This window comes from Hydra vulgaris, chromosome 15, assembly GCF_038396675.1.
Source record: "Hydra vulgaris chromosome 15, alternate assembly HydraT2T_AEP".
In the NCBI taxonomy this organism is placed as follows: Eukaryota; Metazoa; Cnidaria; class Hydrozoa; order Anthoathecata; family Hydridae; genus Hydra; species Hydra vulgaris.
The window spans coordinates 49,917,708-49,936,954 of record NC_088934.1 but is presented as its reverse complement, the minus strand read 5'-3'; the positions used below and the strand labels follow the sequence as shown (position 1 = coordinate 49,936,954).

General features: G+C 29.2%; 1 protein-coding gene across 3 annotated transcripts in view; it reads left to right on the top strand.

Moving 5' to 3' along the window:
- The first annotated feature begins 13,311 nt into the window (after positions 1 to 13,311).
- LOC105847729 (uncharacterized) overlaps positions 13,312 to 19,247 on the top strand; it is a 137,054-nt gene continuing 131,118 nt past the window's right edge. For 2 of the 3 annotated variants that reach the window (XM_065818895.1, XM_065818894.1), the window contains exon 1: positions 13,312 to 13,550. In XM_065818895.1, the coding sequence (XP_065674967.1) occupies positions 13,490 to 13,550 (61 nt within the window). In that variant the 5' untranslated portion in view covers positions 13,312 to 13,489. Of the gene's footprint in view, positions 13,551 to 17,178; positions 17,290 to 19,247 lie in introns of those variants that run through there. The other variant, XM_065818896.1, reaches the window with a different exon arrangement.

The window sequence follows — 19,247 nt, the reverse complement described above, 5'->3', positions numbered from 1 at the left end:
TATTTTTTAATGAAATATTTATATTACTTTTATTGTTTTTATTATGATTATTGATATTAAAATTATTATATTTATTAAATCCTTGTTACTTTTTTTGCCGTAATTGTTTTAATTACATGGTAGGTTGTTACGTTTTGTCAGTGTATAACTGTTAGTAACTTTCCTGTCTGTGCATAATATTCAATTGTTATTTGTTTATTATTATGGTATTGGTTTATTATTATATAATTTTCATATAATTCTTATAATTGTTAATGACCTCGATTGTAACACCTTTTATCGAAATATTGATTGATTGATTTTATAAACTTCATATTTCAGTTCCAAATTTTTTTAAAAATTTGAAATGAAATTCGAAAAGTTTAACTCAAATTATAATTACTATTTAAAACAAAAATTTGATCCAAAAGTTTAAAACTTATATAATCAAACTAACTTTCATAATCAAAATAATAATAGACCAACAAAACTTGTTTATAAAATTTTTTAAATTTAAATTAATAAAAATTAAATATTAAACTTAAAAAAAAGTACAAATATATAAATTTCGCAAATCAATTATTATTTAAGTTGCAGTTATTCAATCTTTATTTTAATTTTTATTTACTTTGTAAACACTATTTTAAAGTTATAAAATAATCCATAAATACCATTTTTGTAACACCATATAATTATAATTTTTAAAAGATAGATGATAAATATATTAAATATAAAATTATTACACGAATTAATATATAAATTTAGTTTAAAATATACGGTATATAAATATTGCTTATAAAAATTTTTATAAACTTTTTTGACTTAAGTTAAAAAATAAAAATATTTAAAGTTGGCTCTGTGACTAAAAGTTAGCTATATCAATTACTAAATAACGTTGCATCTGCCCCTAAAACCTTCAATTAAGAACTTCCGTCACAACACCAGTATATTTAATTCCATTTACTAGCTGTCCTAAGTTAATATCTCAAGTCAAAGAGTTTCCATATTAAATAAAATTTAGATTACCCTTATCTGGAACACTTTTTTTTTTCAAATTTAAGTGCTGTTAAAGCAATTAAAATGTTTTTATATGAATTTGATTTTATTTAGAATCAATAAATTTACAATCAATAATAATTTTTTTTTTTATGTTTTTACAAATTCAATAATACTGTAAGTTAGTCAATCATTAATTATAAAGTATATTGACGAAGAGATGCAACACCAGGCATCTCAATACTAACTAATGTGTAGGGCTAATTGTCAACGAGACAAGATGCCCATCATGATAGGAAACTTTTGAATAAGTTGACCGAGTGAGTGTCAATTGCTTCCTGTGGTAGCATATTCCAGGACGGTGTGACACGATTAGTAAAAAAGTGATGTCGCTCTTCGCAATCGCTAACAATTTGTCTGTGTAGCTGTTTATTGTGACTCCTCCTGCAATATACGTTGTTAGAGATCCTTTGAGGAACAAAAAAGTTAACATCATCAATTTTATTTTTAATTTTAAACTGTTCAATAAGATCTCCTCTAGCTCTTCTCTCTTCCAGTGTTGTCACTCTAAATATATTTAAGCGTTGCTCATATGGGAGATGTTTGATTGAGGAAACTTTTGTCGCTCTGCGCTAAACTCTTTCAAGCATATTGATATCCTTTTTTAGGTGAGGAGACCATGCTTGAATAACGAATTCCAGGTGTGGGCGCACATATGTGATGTAAAGCGCTCGCCAGAGATAAATGCTTCTGCTTCGGAATACTTCTTTTAGTAGGCCCAATTTGTAATAGGCTACTGAGACTGCAGACTCTACCTGGGCACGGACTTTGAGGTCATTTGATATCAGAATACCTAGATCTCGTTCAGTTTCAGTCTCCTCCAGGTTTCGACGAGTGCCTTCTGTGTTCGTCATTGAATAGACTTGATTAGATTTTCTGTTACCTCGACCGACATGCATTGTTTTGCATTTTTCCACATTAAAGAACATCAACCATTTGTGAGACCATTTTATGGCTTGATCAATGTCTGATTGTAAAGTTAGCATATCTTCATTCGATTTTATCATGTTCATAATTTTACTATCATCTGCGTAGAGCTTGAACTGGCTGGTAATGTTGTCCGGCAGATCATTTATAAATGGTACGAAAAGGAGAGGGCCGAGGACACTTCCTTGAGGGACGCCACTTGTAACTTTTTTCCAATCTGATGTGATTATTTTAGCAGTTGAGTGAGTATCAATGACAACACGCTGTTGTCTATTGTTAGGCCAAGCATTTATCCACATGAGTGCTTTCCCGCTGATACCATATGCTTTCAATTTGCTCAATAGGCGATTATGTGGGACTTTATCAAATGCTTTTGCAAAATCAGTGTAAATCATATCGACTGGATACTTCTTGTGTGCAGCTTCTGTGAGGAAGTCGCGAGTTTCGAGGAGATTAGTCAAACAGCTTTTTCTTTGAACAAATCCGTGTTGTGCTATGCTTATTAAACCGTTTAAGTTACAGTGTAGCATTATTTTTTCATGTAATATACTTTCGAATATTTTGCATGGTATGGATGTGAGAGAAACTGGTCTATAATTTGATGCTCTTAGTTTGCTTCCTTTCTTGAAAATGGGCGTGACGTTAGATTTTTTCCACAGGTCTGGTATAGTGCTGGTTGAGAAAGATTTCTTGAAAACTAATGTTAGTGGCAATGCGAAAGCTTCTGCGCAGTGTTTGAGTACACGAGGGTGAACGTTATCAACACCAAGAGATTTAGATTCGTCTAGGTTTGCGAATCGAGCACGAATATCGTTGATTGAAAAGATATTCTCGTCTAATATACATTTTTTGTAAGTTCGGGGTTCTAATTCCGGCACAGGTCCGTCTAGCTCGTTGACAAATACTGATTGGAAATAATTGTTCAGGGTTATGCAAATAATTTGAAGATCTGTTGAAATTGTTCCATCAATTGTTTCTATGGAATTGAATACATATTTTGAGTTGGTTTTGTTTTTGATATGAGCGTGTAGCTTTTTAGGGTCGTTTTTATATAAATTAGCTAGGTGCTCTTCATATTTTAACACTGCTAATCTCAAAGTTTTGGTTACATTTCTGCATGCTTCTTTGTGCTTGTCTTTGAGCTCTCTATGTGTATGGCGACCAGAGGCAATATATTTATTCCAAAACTCTTGTTTTGTTCTAATAGCTTTTAAAACTTCGTCTGTTATCCATGGTTCGTGTTTCTTCTTGAAGGGCAAGGTAGTCGACGGAATGAGTTCTGTTGCTAGTTCGTTGTACACTTCTAGGAATAGATTGTAACATTCGTTAGCTGAGCAGTTTTCGAATAAGCTTTTCCAATTGGTTGAACTTAATTTTAGCGAGAAATTAGCGTAGTCGGCTCTGCTCCAGTATAGCGTTTTCGCTGCACGATTGGTGGTACTTTTATCTTGTCGTTCAGAACAAATCGACCCGTGATTAGAGCATGAGATTGTCCCATTGGAGTGTCCCCGAACGAGTCTTCTTCTTTTATTTCTATCAAGAGATCTGGTTTGTCTGTTATTACTAGGTCTAGAGTACTGTTCGGCTCTGAAAATCTGTTACTAAGATATGTTTTGAAGGTGATCAATTGTGTGAGTAGGCATTCGTTTAAGCAATTTTGAAATTTCATGTCTCCTGGTCGTTCATTTAGCACGTGCGCTGTTGTCGCCACGCCACCGCCAATCTCAATATACTCATAAAATGTGTTGCTAAAATTAAAGTCCCCATAGATTATAATGAAATCACACTCTAACCTTTGGGCGGCAGCTTTCGAAGCTTTGATAGATGCTATACAGCTTTTGAGAGTTTCGTCATTTAGGTCGTGTGGTCGATATATACATCCGAGAAGAATTGAGTTGTTGGCAAGCTTAATAACGCGCCACATTTGTTCAATGGAGTCTGAGTTCAATTGTGCAAAATTGGTTTCTAATGTAGTTATCTCTTCTTCTATATAAATGGCAACGCCACCTCCTCTTCCGTCTCTATCTCTTCGATGAATTTGATAGCCTGGTATAACCGTGTCGCTTGTTCCGTTGTACCAAGTTTCGGTGAAGAATAAAATGTGAGGAGTATTTTTAACTTCTAAGTTGTGTAAACGGGCTATGGCTTCGTCGCGTTTGTTTTTATTTAGCGAGCATGGATTGTTGGCCCAAAAGCGGAGATTTACAGGAGATAGATTATTTTTATTTATTACAGGAATGCTGGGCGTTATTTTGGTGCGTTTTTTTTTAGGTGGACAAGTTTTCTTGAGCGGTGCTTGTTGTAGCTGCTGTATTACTTCTTCGATATTTGTTGAGAGCTGTAGTTGCTGAGGCGAACACATATTTCTTTTGCTCGTTTGACATTGTGACTTCAATTCAGCATATTTGACCGGTTCTTTTGTGGATGACATTCCGAAACGGTTGGTCGAGAATCTCAGCATCTTTCAGCTCTTCGTTTTTGTTTTTAAGTCTAGCTCGAGTTTCGTTGAACGCTTCTTGCTGAGCCGGAGTTCTGTCTTCTCGTGCGAAAACTCCGTTAAATTGTTGTAGTTGATAGCGATTGCAGAGATTTAAAACAGTGGTTTGTTCCATTTCGTTTGCAAGAGAGACTTGAATAATATTAGAGTTATGAACAGTTTGTTTTTTACTTGAGTTTAGGCGTCGTGCTTGTTTGATTGTAAAGTCATCAAGACCACAAGCCTTGATGAACTCCGTGACGCTTGTCTTGTCGTCTTTGTTCTCGGTTTTGGGTAGACCAACCACAATGACATTCATGGAACGATCCTGCCTGTCTTTGTTTTCGGCAGCGACAATATTTATTATTTCGTTTCTGTGTTTGACTGTTTCAGGTGCGTTTCCTTTGAGTTTCAAGGCGTAGGTAATAGATTTCTTATCTTCCAGTTTCTTGTTGAGATCGTAAATTTGGGCAGTTAGTTTAGCCTCGGTTTCTTTATTCAATTTAATTATCGGTGTGAGCGCAAAGATTAATGCCACCTTGAGCATTTCGGCGATGCGGTTTTTGTAGTTTTCGTTGAATGCTTTGTTTGTGAATGTTGTTGCCATGGTATCTCTTATCGCTGCGTCGACTATTGATACGCAAGTTGTGTCGAGAGCTGCCGCAGCAGCCACTATTGACGTCATTTGATAATTGTCAATTTTAATAATTTACAATTATTAAAAAAATAATAATAAAAATTTAATAATAATGATAATAATAATAAAGATATTAAAATAACATTAATAATAATAATATATTTCAAGTTTTAAACAAACTTTAAACAAACTTAATTGCTGATTAGAACAGAACTTAGTGTTTATAGCACAATCAATATATATTACGTCGTTTAGCAAATAATGTAATTTAATGGCCTATACAAAATTATACAAAAGGAATTACGTCAATTAGCAAGCTAGAAAAAATTAAATATACTAAGAAATTTATTGTAGTTTAGAACAAAATTAACAATTAATAAAATAAAACAAAAGTTAGGAAGATTTTTCACAAATCACAATATAATAGATAAACAAAATAAAACCAAAAATATTCAAATATGTTATAGCAGTCAAATATAATATAGCAGTCAAGATAATATACCAGTCAAAAATATGTACAATTCCGAATAATTATAAACAAGGAAAAGGGACGATCTTCGTAAAATATATATATGTGCAAAAAAACTTTGTAAATTATTGTATAATTATTTCAAAACAAAACCTTAACAAAATAAAACCTTAATTAACTAGGAAAAAAGACTCAAACAAAAACAAAACTTAAAACAATATACTAAAAAGAGATAGTACAATAACTTAGGAAAACAAATATATATTAAATACTAGATTTAAGTTGAAAAAAAAAAAAAAAAAAAAACCATAACAAAATAAAACCTTAATTAACTAGAAAAAATTAGACTGAAACAAAAACTTTACAATATATTTAAAAGAGAGCTCAATAATCTAGGAAAACAAATATATATTAAATACTAGATTTAAAAGTTAAATCTTACGCAGAAAAAACACGTCTTATCACTTTTGAAGCGGAAGTCCAAAAAACTATTTGTAGTGAGTTTTTAAAAATACCAGGTTATCGAAATTATTGTCAATGTAGTTAAATACGCAACACATTTGATTTATGTTGCAGCTAACTTCAAAGTCTTTTTTTAAACAATTTTTCTAATCTTTCAAGAAAAGATTCATGACTGATTTTATATAGTGTTACTGCTGTTAATCTTTTAGATAAAGATTCATATAAATATGAAACTAATGTTTTATAAGTAATAAATTTAAGTATATTTGAAGATGTTTATATTTTTGTTTTAAGGCCGCAATCTGTTTGTCTTTTTTATTCTATTCTTGGTATAGTCTGTCTTTTTTATTCTTTCACTTGGTGTAGTCTTTTTTTTTAAGGAGGAAAACGCTTCTTTAAATTCTTTATAGATTTTATATAGTGTTACTGCTGTTAATCTTTTAGATAAAGATTCATATGACTTATCTTATATAGAGAAACTGCTATTATTTTTTCAGGTAAAGATTCATACTAATAATATTATATAGCTAGAGTATGAAATCGTTTCCCAATCTCAATTTTTAAGAAGATGGTTGCAAGTTGGCTTTGATAATTTTACAAAACATTGAAGCATTTATTTAAGTCATCAATAAATGTAAATTTCCCCACTCCTTTCCAACTCGTAATACCCCAAACCGACACATTTCCTTCTCTATGCTTAACACTTCCTTGCAAATAATTCAATTTATAATAAGAAGAGATGAGGTTGTATTGTGACTCAATTAACCACAAAATTTTTTTCCGATATGATATCGGCATTTTTTTGTACTTCTTTACAATTTCCCATCGACGTTTCATTTTTTTTAAAGCTAAATATGTTTTTTTTCAAACTACTCTACCTATTATCCTTGTTCTCTAATTTAATTTTTGATTGTTTAAGGAGTCACTGTAATGTTGTGATCTTCTTGAATTGTTAAAGCTGATTGAGCTGCCGAAACAAATCTATTTTTCTTCACATTTATGATGATATTTCGATCAATTGCACTGGTAGTCTCGCGTCTTTATCTTCTACCAGCCACACTAGCAACGGTTCCAATCAGACTATGCTTCTTAACAATTGAGAAAACGAAGGTATTCTTTGACAAAAATAATATCAATGTTTTGAAATGGCCGTCTCAAAGTCCGGGCGTAAATCTAATAGAAAATTTGTGGTATATTTTGGACCGAAAAATTGGCGACCAAGCATTTAAATGCAAAGACGACTTGAAAGAAGCTAGAATGAGTGCATTGGATAATATAACTTCAGAAGAGGTTCAAAATTTAGTCAACTCAATGCTAAATCATCTAGCTGAGTCCATGAAGGTCTAAGGAGGCTCCAATCGATACTATTTTCTATGGAATTCGATCAATTTGACGTTATTTTTGAACTGTACAATTATTATTATTATTTTTTTTTTTTGCAGTCAATTATATTCACCACTAGATCAATTGTGTAAAATTCAATAGGATTGAAAAGCAATAAGTTCGCTAATACACAAATAAATTCTTAAAACAACACTTGATAAAATATCTATAAAAAAATTTTAATTTTTAAAGGAATACTCATATTTTTGATGCAATCTTTAAAACTATGATTTTTTTTTAAGTGCGCGATTATTTTTTTTTGCATACTGTATATACATAAGGAAAACCGGGGCTAGTTGTTTCGGTTTTTACTCTATGTGCTCTGTAGCCCAAACAGCACATTTTTTTTGAAAATAATAAAGTGTAGTCTCAAAGAGTATGAATTTGGGTAACTGATAAAATTTGCATTCATTTACAAAAAAATTCAAAAAAAAAATTGTGCCAACTTACCCCACCACGGGGTAAGTTGGCGCAAACTAAAAATGATTAATAATGTATTATTAATTGCAAAATTAATAGAAATTTTTTTACTATCAATTTTGGCAACAAGTTTAAGCCAAAAATTTAATATTAGTTTTAGCTGGTACCAGATATTAGTACCTATAACAGCCAAAACAGTATCCCACTTTTTATCTGTGAAAAAAAAATTAAAAAATATTTTTTTTAATTTTATTGTAAAAGTAAGTCTTTTCAATATTGTTAAGAAAAAATTAATTTTATAAAAATATGTATTTTTTCCATAGTAAATGCTATATATATACATTTACATTTACGGGGTAAGTTGGCTTATTTAAGCTAATTTACCCCGTGAAAATTTTGTCAACTTACATCGAAAGCCTTTTTTTCAATCAACAGTCGATAGATCTTGAAAATCGGCAACTTTGAAAAAAGTATGACTGGATATAGTAAACCAATTGTAACTGGAACTTTTAAAATAATTTTTTTTTTATACGACCAACTATTTTCTTTGTCAAGTAAAAAGGAAGCAATGTTCCAAAAGTTACGTTTATGTCCAAAAAACATAAATTTTAATATCTCGCATACGCGAATCCTGACAGTACTATAGTGAATGATGAAATGATCAATTAGGAAGGTTCTGTATCATTTTTGTCACTTTCTGATGAAAGGCTTTAGATAAACGCAATTCGTCAACTTACCCCTGCGGCCCACTAGCCCCGGTCTCCCCTATATACAAATAATTTCAAATGAATTCTACAAAATATATGGTCATTAATCCTTAACGAAAATTAAATAAACGAAAGAATATTCTTAGATGAATTTTGTCGATAAATTTTTATTGAATTTCAGATAAAACTTAAAAAAATATTATATGATCTTGACGTAGTTCTCGGAAGAGAGCAATTGACGTAATTCTCGGGAGAGACGTACGCAATTGCAATTGACGTAGTTCTCGGGAGAGAGCAATTAGGGATTGGGACAGGGTTTGGTAAGCTCTAACTACCTAAACTTTTTGCGAGTCACCTTCATTTGATATCAACATACTAGAAATTTGAGCATGTGACATGGCTCTCAGTTACCTACCTTAATTAAAAAAATGACTAGGCATTTGCCTAAAATACGCAATTTCTCCCCAGGCCCCCGGTAAAAAAATGCTTCTTACATTTTTGGTGCAAAGAAAATGATAAACAAACAAAAATACAGGAGAACCATGTGTGCGTGTGTGTGTTTGTATATATATAAACATACATACATATATATATATATATATATATATATATATATATATATATATATATATATATATATATATATATATATATATATATATATATATACATTTATTTATTTATATATATTTATATATGTATTACAAATTTTAGTCTGAGTAACATGTATGTTATATGTATGTGAGATGCATATAATATATATGACACATGTGGGTATACAACAATATAATAATACTTGGTAGGTTTTGTTTTTTGTTTTTGTATTAAAGATGTGACTGAATTAATACAGTTAGTCTGATTTACACACTTAAACAGCCATTCACAAAAATAAGTTGCTTTATTCATAGCTCTTTTGTAGGTGTTTGTCAAGTTTGATTTTAAACTAATTTAAGCTATGAGAAACTACTACTTCACCGGAAATTTATTCCATGCGGTTGCTACCTAATTAAGGAGATAACTTTGTCTAGAAGCACTTTAGTAATTTCAGCTCGGTATCTGAAGTTGTGTTTATGTGTCTAAATCAATCAATCTGAAAATTTTTTTGTATATGTATTTGATCTAAGAAATCGTATCCATATAAAGTTAGATTTACACTATCTACTTTTAATTGGGTTAATTTTAATTTGCTTAGTTACAATTCTTTACTTCCAGTTTTCTAAAAATGATTTAATCCATGCGACAAAATGATTACTCATACTATAATTTCTTAATTTAAGCAAAAGTCTTGCGTGAGCAACAATGTCAATTGTTTTGGCAATGTCGAGGCGAATGACATCTGTTGAGTTATTGTTTTCCACGCAAGGTGATAGAAGGTCAAAAGTCTCTAACAAATTTGTTATGTATGATATTTTAGCAAAAATCCGTTTTGTTGCATATTAGTCAGATTATTCGTTATTAAGTGGTCCAAAATTTCTTTGCGTATTACTGATTCAAATAGTCTACGGATAATTGGCGTCAGCAAAATTGGTCGATTATTTTCTGGCATTAGTTTATTACCTTTTTGGAAAATAAGATTGACATATGCTTATTTCCAATTACTTAGTACTTTGCTGGAAGCTAAGGATTTTTCAAAAATTAGTAAAATTAAATATGCTTGTGACGTTGAGCATCATTTATAAATTTTAGAGTGAACCTTATAACTGCCAATAGATTTATTTATATCTACGTTGTTTAAAAGTTCAAATAATATTTATTTAAATAATATTTTATTTTCATCCATTGGTTTAAAATTGAGTATAATTTTGTCATGAAATTCAGGAATTGGATTTGTATCTTCTTTGACAAATACCGATTAAGATTGAGTATTTAAATTATTAGTAATATTAAAAAGATTGTAACAAGTAAAACCATTTTTATCTCTAAGCGATCGGATGCGGTTGTTTGTATTTTGGATGTTATTGATATATTGGTATAAAACTTTAGGTATTATAATGCTCAAAAATCTAAGTTTCTCTCAAACTTATTTTTTGCGTTCTTTGCTTAACAAAATAACAGTAAGAATAAATTAATAAAAAAAAATTATTTTGATTCGTTGAAAAATGTAAACAAATCGGCAACAACTATTTCGCTTTGATTTTTGTAGATTGCTTTAAAAGTAAGCTCCTTGATTATCAATAATATTTTCTTAAAAAGGTGTGTGTGTGTGTGTGTGTGTGTGTGTGTGTGTGTGTGTGTGTGTGTGTGTGTGTGTGTGTGTGTGTGTGTGTGTGTGCGCGCATGTATGTATGTGTGTGTAAATATGAACAAACACTAAAACACATTAACTGCGTTATATATGCTTTATCTTACGCACTATATAGTTTAAACATAACAATAAAACAACAATTAACGATTTTTGTCTTTGAAAACATTGTAATTTAAACACGTTGTGATTTTGGAAAAACATGACGAACCGGACATTTTGCCCAGTCACAATAATAACAATTAATCTATTAATCCAAAATTATAAGAGTTAATCTATAAATTAGCAAATGGTGTTTGTATGTCTTGTAAAATAAAAAATGATCGCTCCTCGATATTCAGAGTATTTAATATTCGATACCCATGTCGATATTTAGCTCCTAAAACAACATTAAAAAAATCAAATAAATAAATAAAAAAGAGTTAAATTAAAAGAGTCAATTAAATAAATAAAAATAATAACTATGAAAAACCCTGAACAACTTTTTTGAGCAAATGATCTTTGAAAATATCGAAGTGGGGGTGGGGTTGTTCTGACCACTTTAATTTTGAACAAATGATCTTTCGAAATATCGGATAGGGAGTGGGGTTGCTCTGGCCACTTTATATATCCAAACTAAGAATCACGATGGAAAAAAAGTTGAAGCAATAAATAATACATTATTTTGTATAAATTATTCAGTAGATACATTTGATAAAATGATTTAATTTTTGTAACTTACTATATATATATTAGCGCGGTAATTCATTTATTAAATATTATGTTTTTGCTTTTGTTTTAATTATTAACATCGTGATATTTTTATAATCACGGAATTTTCAAAAAAACATCAAATTAAAAAAGAATAAGACATGAGAAATTTTAAACTTAAAAATATTGAATTGTTATCTAATGACGTCTTTTTTTTGCAGTTATTTATAGAGACTTACCCATAGTAATTATTTTCGTAACTGTGAATGAATTAATATAGACAACATTAGTTAAAAATAAATCTTGACTTAAGGCATTAGGGATTGTGATATAATTCGTAATAATCAAATCGTCCCGCAATTATTCTTTTAAAAACAAATTAGCTTTCATTTTTTTCATTTTTAGCACAAAGTTCGTTAACATTGGATTTACTTTTTTTTTGAGAACTTTTATTGAAAAATATCAATCTTTAGTACGCATAAACAACTGAGTGAAAAGTACGTGTGAAAACCTTTTTTGTTTAAGAAAGACAAAATTGATAACAAATTATAAACATCTCGAATATTTCAAGTGTATTATAACGAGGGTCACTGTGAACTAAGTATCCACAGACCCATCAACATTGTTTTAGTAGGTTTGTAGAAGACCTATATAGTCGTTTTTTAGAAGTTCATTAAAGTTTTTCTCATTGGTTACTTAATGGACTATTAGTGGCAGCTGCTATAAATGGCAACCCGTTAGCTCACTGACATGTTGATAGTGGCTATTTATCGGCTAGCAAGTAATAACGATGGCTAATGAACGGCCATTAAGTAACCGATGAGCAAAACAACAGCCATCCGCTAAAAATGCCAATACAGTAAAAATCCGTTATAGATTGTTTGCTGAGAACGCGCGTGAAATTGGTTTTTGAACTATAATTTTTTATTGAAACAAAACAAAGGGGAAAAACAAAGCTGCTATTATAAATATCTTTAACCGCTACTATTACGTTACGTTTACATGCTATTGCATTACAACTAAACAAATCTGCCAAAAAAAAATTGAAAAGATCAGACTTTGTGCTAAAAATATATCCATACCATTATATTGTTATATCATGGTTGCAACATTTTTAAGTCTGGATTAAACTTTACACAAAAAATAAAAATTACAGAAATAAAAAAAAAGTGAAAAAATTATAAAATAATTAGAGTAATTAATTAAAAAAAAGTAAGTAAAAAAAATGCAATCAAAAAATTAAAAAACTCAATTCAAAATAAAACTTTTTTTTTAAATAATTTATAAAGTTTTTTAAAAAACAATAAATTAAAATGTACTTCTTTAATGGAAACATAAATTTGATATTGTAAAGTATAAGACTTATTTTATCACCAGTAGCAGGACTTATATGTTTTATAAATCAAGTTTTTTTGAAGTTTTTTATAGCATTTATTGTAGCTCTGAAGCAGCTCTGCTTACGTATAGTCTGCTATCTAACCTCTACTTACGTATAGCTCTGCTATCAAAAAAGCTCAAACAGCTCTTGTGTCAAAAAATCTAACTTATGCATGGCTAGAATTTAATGAAAAAAATTATTTTTACACTATCTTTTTCATCTCTATTTGAAATTTTTCTAAATTTTTTATATCATAGTAAATTCAGACTATCACATCAAAATATGAAATAAGATATTTAAAATAACATTCAAAAATTAATAATTTAAAGTATAAAACTGATAGATGATAAAAAAGAATACAAAAATTAAATTTTTAATAATAAAATCAGACTACAACATCAAGACATAAAATAAAATATTTAACATAATTTTAAAAAAATAAATAATTTAAAGGTATAAAACTAAAAGATAATTAAAAAAAAAACACTATAAATGAAAATTTACAAAGTTTACTTTATGTAAGTTACTACCAATTTTATGTTATTTGCAGTCATATTTACATTTGATTATAATTTGATGTTGCTGCATAGAATTAGTTACAGAAAAATAGGAGTGTCTTAAACATATAAAAATTTAAAAATATTTCTTAAAAGTAACTTTTAAATGATTAAGCACAAAACATATATTTGGATATTCGTACAATTTTTAAACTATGCAACCATTGGTAAGTAATTCTTTTAAATTTAGATTGATATTTGATAAATCTATATTAAAAATTAAAACTACTACTACTACTACTACTACTACTACTACTACTACTACTACTACTACTACTACTACTACTACTACTACTACTACTACTACTACTACTACTACTACTACTACTACTACTACTACTACTACTACTACTACTACTACTACTACTACAACTACTACTACTACTACTACTACTACTACTACTACTACTACTACTACTACTACTACTACTACTACTACTGCTACTACTACTACAATTTTTATAAGGATACTTATGTTGATCAGAATGTTGACACAAATAAGATGTTTGGTTAAAAATATATCACGGGCGGTATGTTATATGGTTTACAACAAACATTTTGCATATATCTTAAAATAGAAAATAACAATGTCAAAAAACTATTATAACGTTTGTTTCAGTAATAAATTTGGTATTTAATTATGATTTTATTATGTTGTTTACGTTTAAAAAGTAAAAAAAACTAATTTGTAAAAAAAAATCTTAAAAATAAAAATGAAACAGTTGATGATTATTATCTTAACAATAAAAGCATTAGTTTTTAAACTTGTCAATTGTAAATGAGAATGCATAATTTGTAATAGCAATTTCACAATGTAAGCTTATGGTCATTATGAAAGGTTTTCTGGAACATATAATTAATTAAGTTAATAGTATTAAATTAGGCATTTGCATGCACCAGCAATAATAATGGAATTGAAAAATCATTGTGCTATTTATCAATACATTATGACTCAAAAGTTTGCTGCTAAGTTGAATCCGTGTCTGCATTTATTTCACTTAATTAGCTTATAGAACAACCAGAACCAACTTGTCTTATTTGTCGGCATGAAATCTCGAATGCTGATTGTTTTCATTAAAACTAAGTGCACAAGGTACTTTCTACAAGAAACTAGAGTGATTATAAAAACAAACAAAAAAAGAGCTTAGTATGATAGGAACATCAACGAACAAATCACAAATGGTTATCAGTTAGTTTGTTGGATTAAACAAATTTTACCCTTTTTTATAGAAAAACGCAAGAAAAGAAGAGTAAAAATGAAAATCCCCGCTTCAAAAGGTGAAAATATACATTTGGTTGCAACTATATCAATAACAAATGTTGTCATGATGAAAACTCGCAGAGGATTATTTAATGGAGATTCTTGTAACGAGTAGATGTTGGCTATGTTTCACCAGTAGGTTACATCCGGAAATCTTTTAGATGGTTTGGTAATTGTGACAGAAAATGCTCCATGTCACGCTTGTTCGGAAAAGATATTTTAAAAATCTCCAGCTCGGTTGTATTTATTAGGACCCTACAGTCCAATGATAAACCCAGTGTAAACAACCTGGTCTAAAATTTAAAGTAACATTAAAAATGTGATTCACTTTCTATCTGTATTCGGTGCTGAGATTGTCGAACAACAAGTATTCGATAAAAAATATAATAATAGGGTTGATTTTGCATGTGCTGCCAGAGTTGGTAACAAGATCAAAAGTAGCAATGCTAAGGTCACACGTTACAAGGCCAAAAGTTAAAAGAACAAGGACAAGGTCAAGGGCAAGTGTTTTAAGGTCATGACCATGATTAAGAGTTTCAAGACTAAGGCCTACGCAAACATTTTCAAAAGATAAGATTTAAATTTTTGCCTTAAGTTAAGGTTAGTTAATAACAAAACTGTAAGTAGCAAGTGCTGTGACAATAAAACCACATTTTATAAAAATGGACCAAGGTTATGCGCAGGATTCAACGAAGTCAATAAAAAAATGTGTATTTTTTTTTAAGGCCAAGGCCAAAACAATCAAGGCGATTTCTAAAATTTTCAAGGCCAAGGTCTCAATTTTTGGCCATAAGGCTAAGGCCAAGGTTAAGGACTAACAAATCTGCGTGCTGCTCACCATACTACGAAGCAATACGCATCGATTTTAAATATGGGAGATGCTAAAGTTAGTGTCTAACTAAATATTGCAATGATTTTAAGGTAACAAAATTAAAAGTACAAAGTACAAGTAATTTAATTTTGTTACCTTAAAGTACAAGGTATTTTAGGGTAACAAAATTAAAAGTACAAAGAACTTTGTTCTAAGAATCTAAATTATAAACTTTTCTTCTTTACAACTTTTATGTTCTCAATTACATGTTACGATTTCTTATTTACAGCTTTTATGTTCCAAACTATTTTTTTAATTACAACTCTCATGTTCTAATTTGCATCTTACGTTTCTTTTTTCTTCTTTTTTTTCCTCTATTTATTTCGGTGCTCCCAAAAGTCCTTACGGTCTTATCACAGAGCACCGCGGGAGAGCATTTAACTGGAAGTTCACGCCTCCTTCTGTATCAATGTCGCTTTTTGGGTTTGAGCTGGCGTCGAACCTCGGACCTCTGGGTTCTGAGGCAAAACTCTAACCACTGCGCTACGGCTCCTCAATTACAAATTTCATCTACTCAATTACATCTTAAAAGGGGTGCAAAGCTTAAGCCGAGATAACAATTTACAAAAAACATACCATCATCTTGATTTATTACCTGATAAGGTTCACTAATGTACCACGTATAATGTATAAAGTTAAATATAATAAATAAAAAAATAGTGTCATTGTAGCACTAAAAACACGCAAGACAACCAATACTTATTAAAAAGTGTATAATTTAGCATAAATTTGCTTGGAATTGGGTTGGTGTTGATACATAAAAAGAAAAAGTTTTTAACGAGCTTTTAACAAATTTGTATAACGTTCTTACAAAATCAATATCTGAAACGTAGTTATTATATTAAACATAACTCTATTCAACCATTTATGCGTCAACTTAAACTAACTATGGAGGAAAGACAAATGACAATTTGGATAATAATAATACCTTTTATCGAAATTATAACTATAATAGCTTTCATAGCCATTTCTAAGTTCAGTTTCTATAAAAACTAAAACATTTATGTAAATTTCATTTTTTTCCTCATCTTTTTTCTTATTTCAAAGTTTTGTTTTTAAAATATAATATGTTATTAAGTTTTCAAATATTGCGTTTAAAATTTTGCAGTCAAAGATACTCTTCGCTAATAAAAACGGCAATCTTAAACCAGAATAAGAGAACAACTTATTTTATTTTTTTAATTTTAACTATGTGCCCCAAGTAATCTTTATGGACTTATCTCAGAGCACTGCGGATGAGCATTTAATTTGAAGTTCATGCCTCCTTTTTAAAGTGCGCTACTACTGCTTGTTGCTAAAGCCAAAAAACATAATATAAGTAAATTTTGTATGAATAACTTTAAGTCTATCAACGTTCTGAGACATTTCAATTACATCTTTGTTGTCAAGACATCAAATTGGTAAATGTTAGTTTAGAATAGAGATAGTTCCGATGTAGGTTTTTTAACATACAAATTATATAACCATAGTCAAAAGAATAAATGTTTCTTGTGACTATCGTAGTCACATGACTATCATATAGTCACAAGACTACATGATAAAGTACACATTTTACTCCAAAACTCTAAAACGAAAGGTTGGATTTCTGACTTTCCATTTCAAAAATATTGCATTTCTGACTTTCGATTTCAAACTAATAGTCCACAGCAGTCCGAAAAAACAACCTCACGTGGTTTTATTAAAAACTTTACTTATTTTTTTACTTTGAAAAACAGTTACATTTCAACTTCCTGAGGTCGCTGATTGACACAACTCCAAGTTAATAAAATTATCGGTAAGCTCAAAAATAGTAAAAATAATGATTCTAATGATAGATAACTGATTTCTCATGTTGTATATATTTTTTTGTTCTATTTTTCTAACCTTAAAAGGTCAATATAAGTTTATGATTTAAAATCTAAAATGTTATTTACACTTCTTATCAACTTTGTTTTATAAACATTATTTATGTAGAATATATATAAAGTTTTCTAAAGAACATGTAATAAAGCTATATTTAATTAAGGTAAAACACAAGTACTCTATAGAAATAGGTACGTGGACTGATTTTTTAAAATTGATCAAACACAAGAAGGTATCATTAGAAAGCCCTCAAATGCATTATTTAAAAAGAAAAAAAGTTTTGAAAATCGGGCAATTCTATAATAAGTTATTACGTTTTTAGTAGCGAATTTTTGATATATGAATATCTTGATAAAACTATGGTCAAAAATTTTTTTTTCTCATAAATTGTTATAACTTTGCCAATTCTTATTCAAATATCTTTAATTTGGTATCAAAAAGTAAATGTAAAAAAGAGCTATAATTTCAAATTAGTTTCTAGGTAAAGGGCGCATCAAGGAATCCAGAGGGGGTGCTAATCCTCCACCTACACCTCACTCTTTTCATAAAAAAAGTTTTTTTTTTTTTGAAATTATAAATATTTTTATACACCAAGTTATTTTTTAATTCAGCATCACTAGCGAATACTACAGGTCTATCTCAAAGTTGGGTGATGGGTTGTGGGTAAAGTTTTACACAACCTATCAAAATTTCATTCTTTTAAATCTTTAACAAAATAATTAATTCTAGTATAAAAAATAAAAAATATATTTCAACACTTTGAAAAATAGTAACTAGTGATGTATATATTGCCTTCTTAGAAAGGGGTGTATAGTGCCCCCCTTCTGCCCCGAACCTAAAAAGAAAATTTCAATGAGATTTTAACAAAAAAATGTTTAAAAATGCTTTTTTAAACATATATAATTGTATAAAAAACTATTTTACCACATTACAAGATGTATCAGAGTATCCATTTTGTCATGTAAAGGGAAGGACTACTACTCTCTAACTTAAAAAAACAACACAAAAACAGCAAGTTTTTTGAAATAAAAAAAGTAATTAGCTATTGTCTTGGTTTTTAGTAAATGATTTATGTTTTGAAAAAAATTTGTATTTTTAAAAAATAATGCAGCGGGATTAGAATTGCAATAGGTGATTGTTTTTAAAATAGAATATTTTTATAAAATATAAATAAGCATTAAAATTTATCAAAAACAAAGAACAGTCATAAAGAAACATTTCAATTTATACATTTACCAGGAGAAGATTGTGCTGTAAAAACTAAAAGTAAAAAAAAATGTAATCAAAAAAAATAAAATAAAATCAGGATTAAATCTAAAGTATAATTTTAATGAAATAGTTTTTTAACTTACCAACCATAGCAGATGTAGATGCAGCTAAAGATAAAAACAATTGTAACTAAAAAAATAGATGAACTTTTTTGGCAGATCAAATCACTGCTGAAAAAGAATTAGTTAGTGGAGGATGTAGATGCAACTAAAGTAAAACAAACAAAAAAAGTTGAAAATAAAAATAAATCTATACACTGCTAAAAAGGAATTGATTTTTAAACTTATGAACTAAAAAAAAGAAGACGGATGGAACTAAAAACAAAGACCATGTTATACAAAAAAAGTGATAATGATAATAAATCTTTCACAAGTTAAAAAATAATAGCTTTTAAATTTACTAATCACAGTTATTGAAGAAATGACTTTAGATAAAAAATACTTGAATTAATCCAAAGCATGCATCTTTAAATTTCTACTTTTATAAACATAACCGAAATTGAATATTCAAACATACCAGTGGAAAGCTAAGTTGATATGACTACAACTAACGAGAAACATGTATATCAAAACAAAACACCTTAAATTTGACTACAGCAAGTGAATAAGTAACAGCCATCAA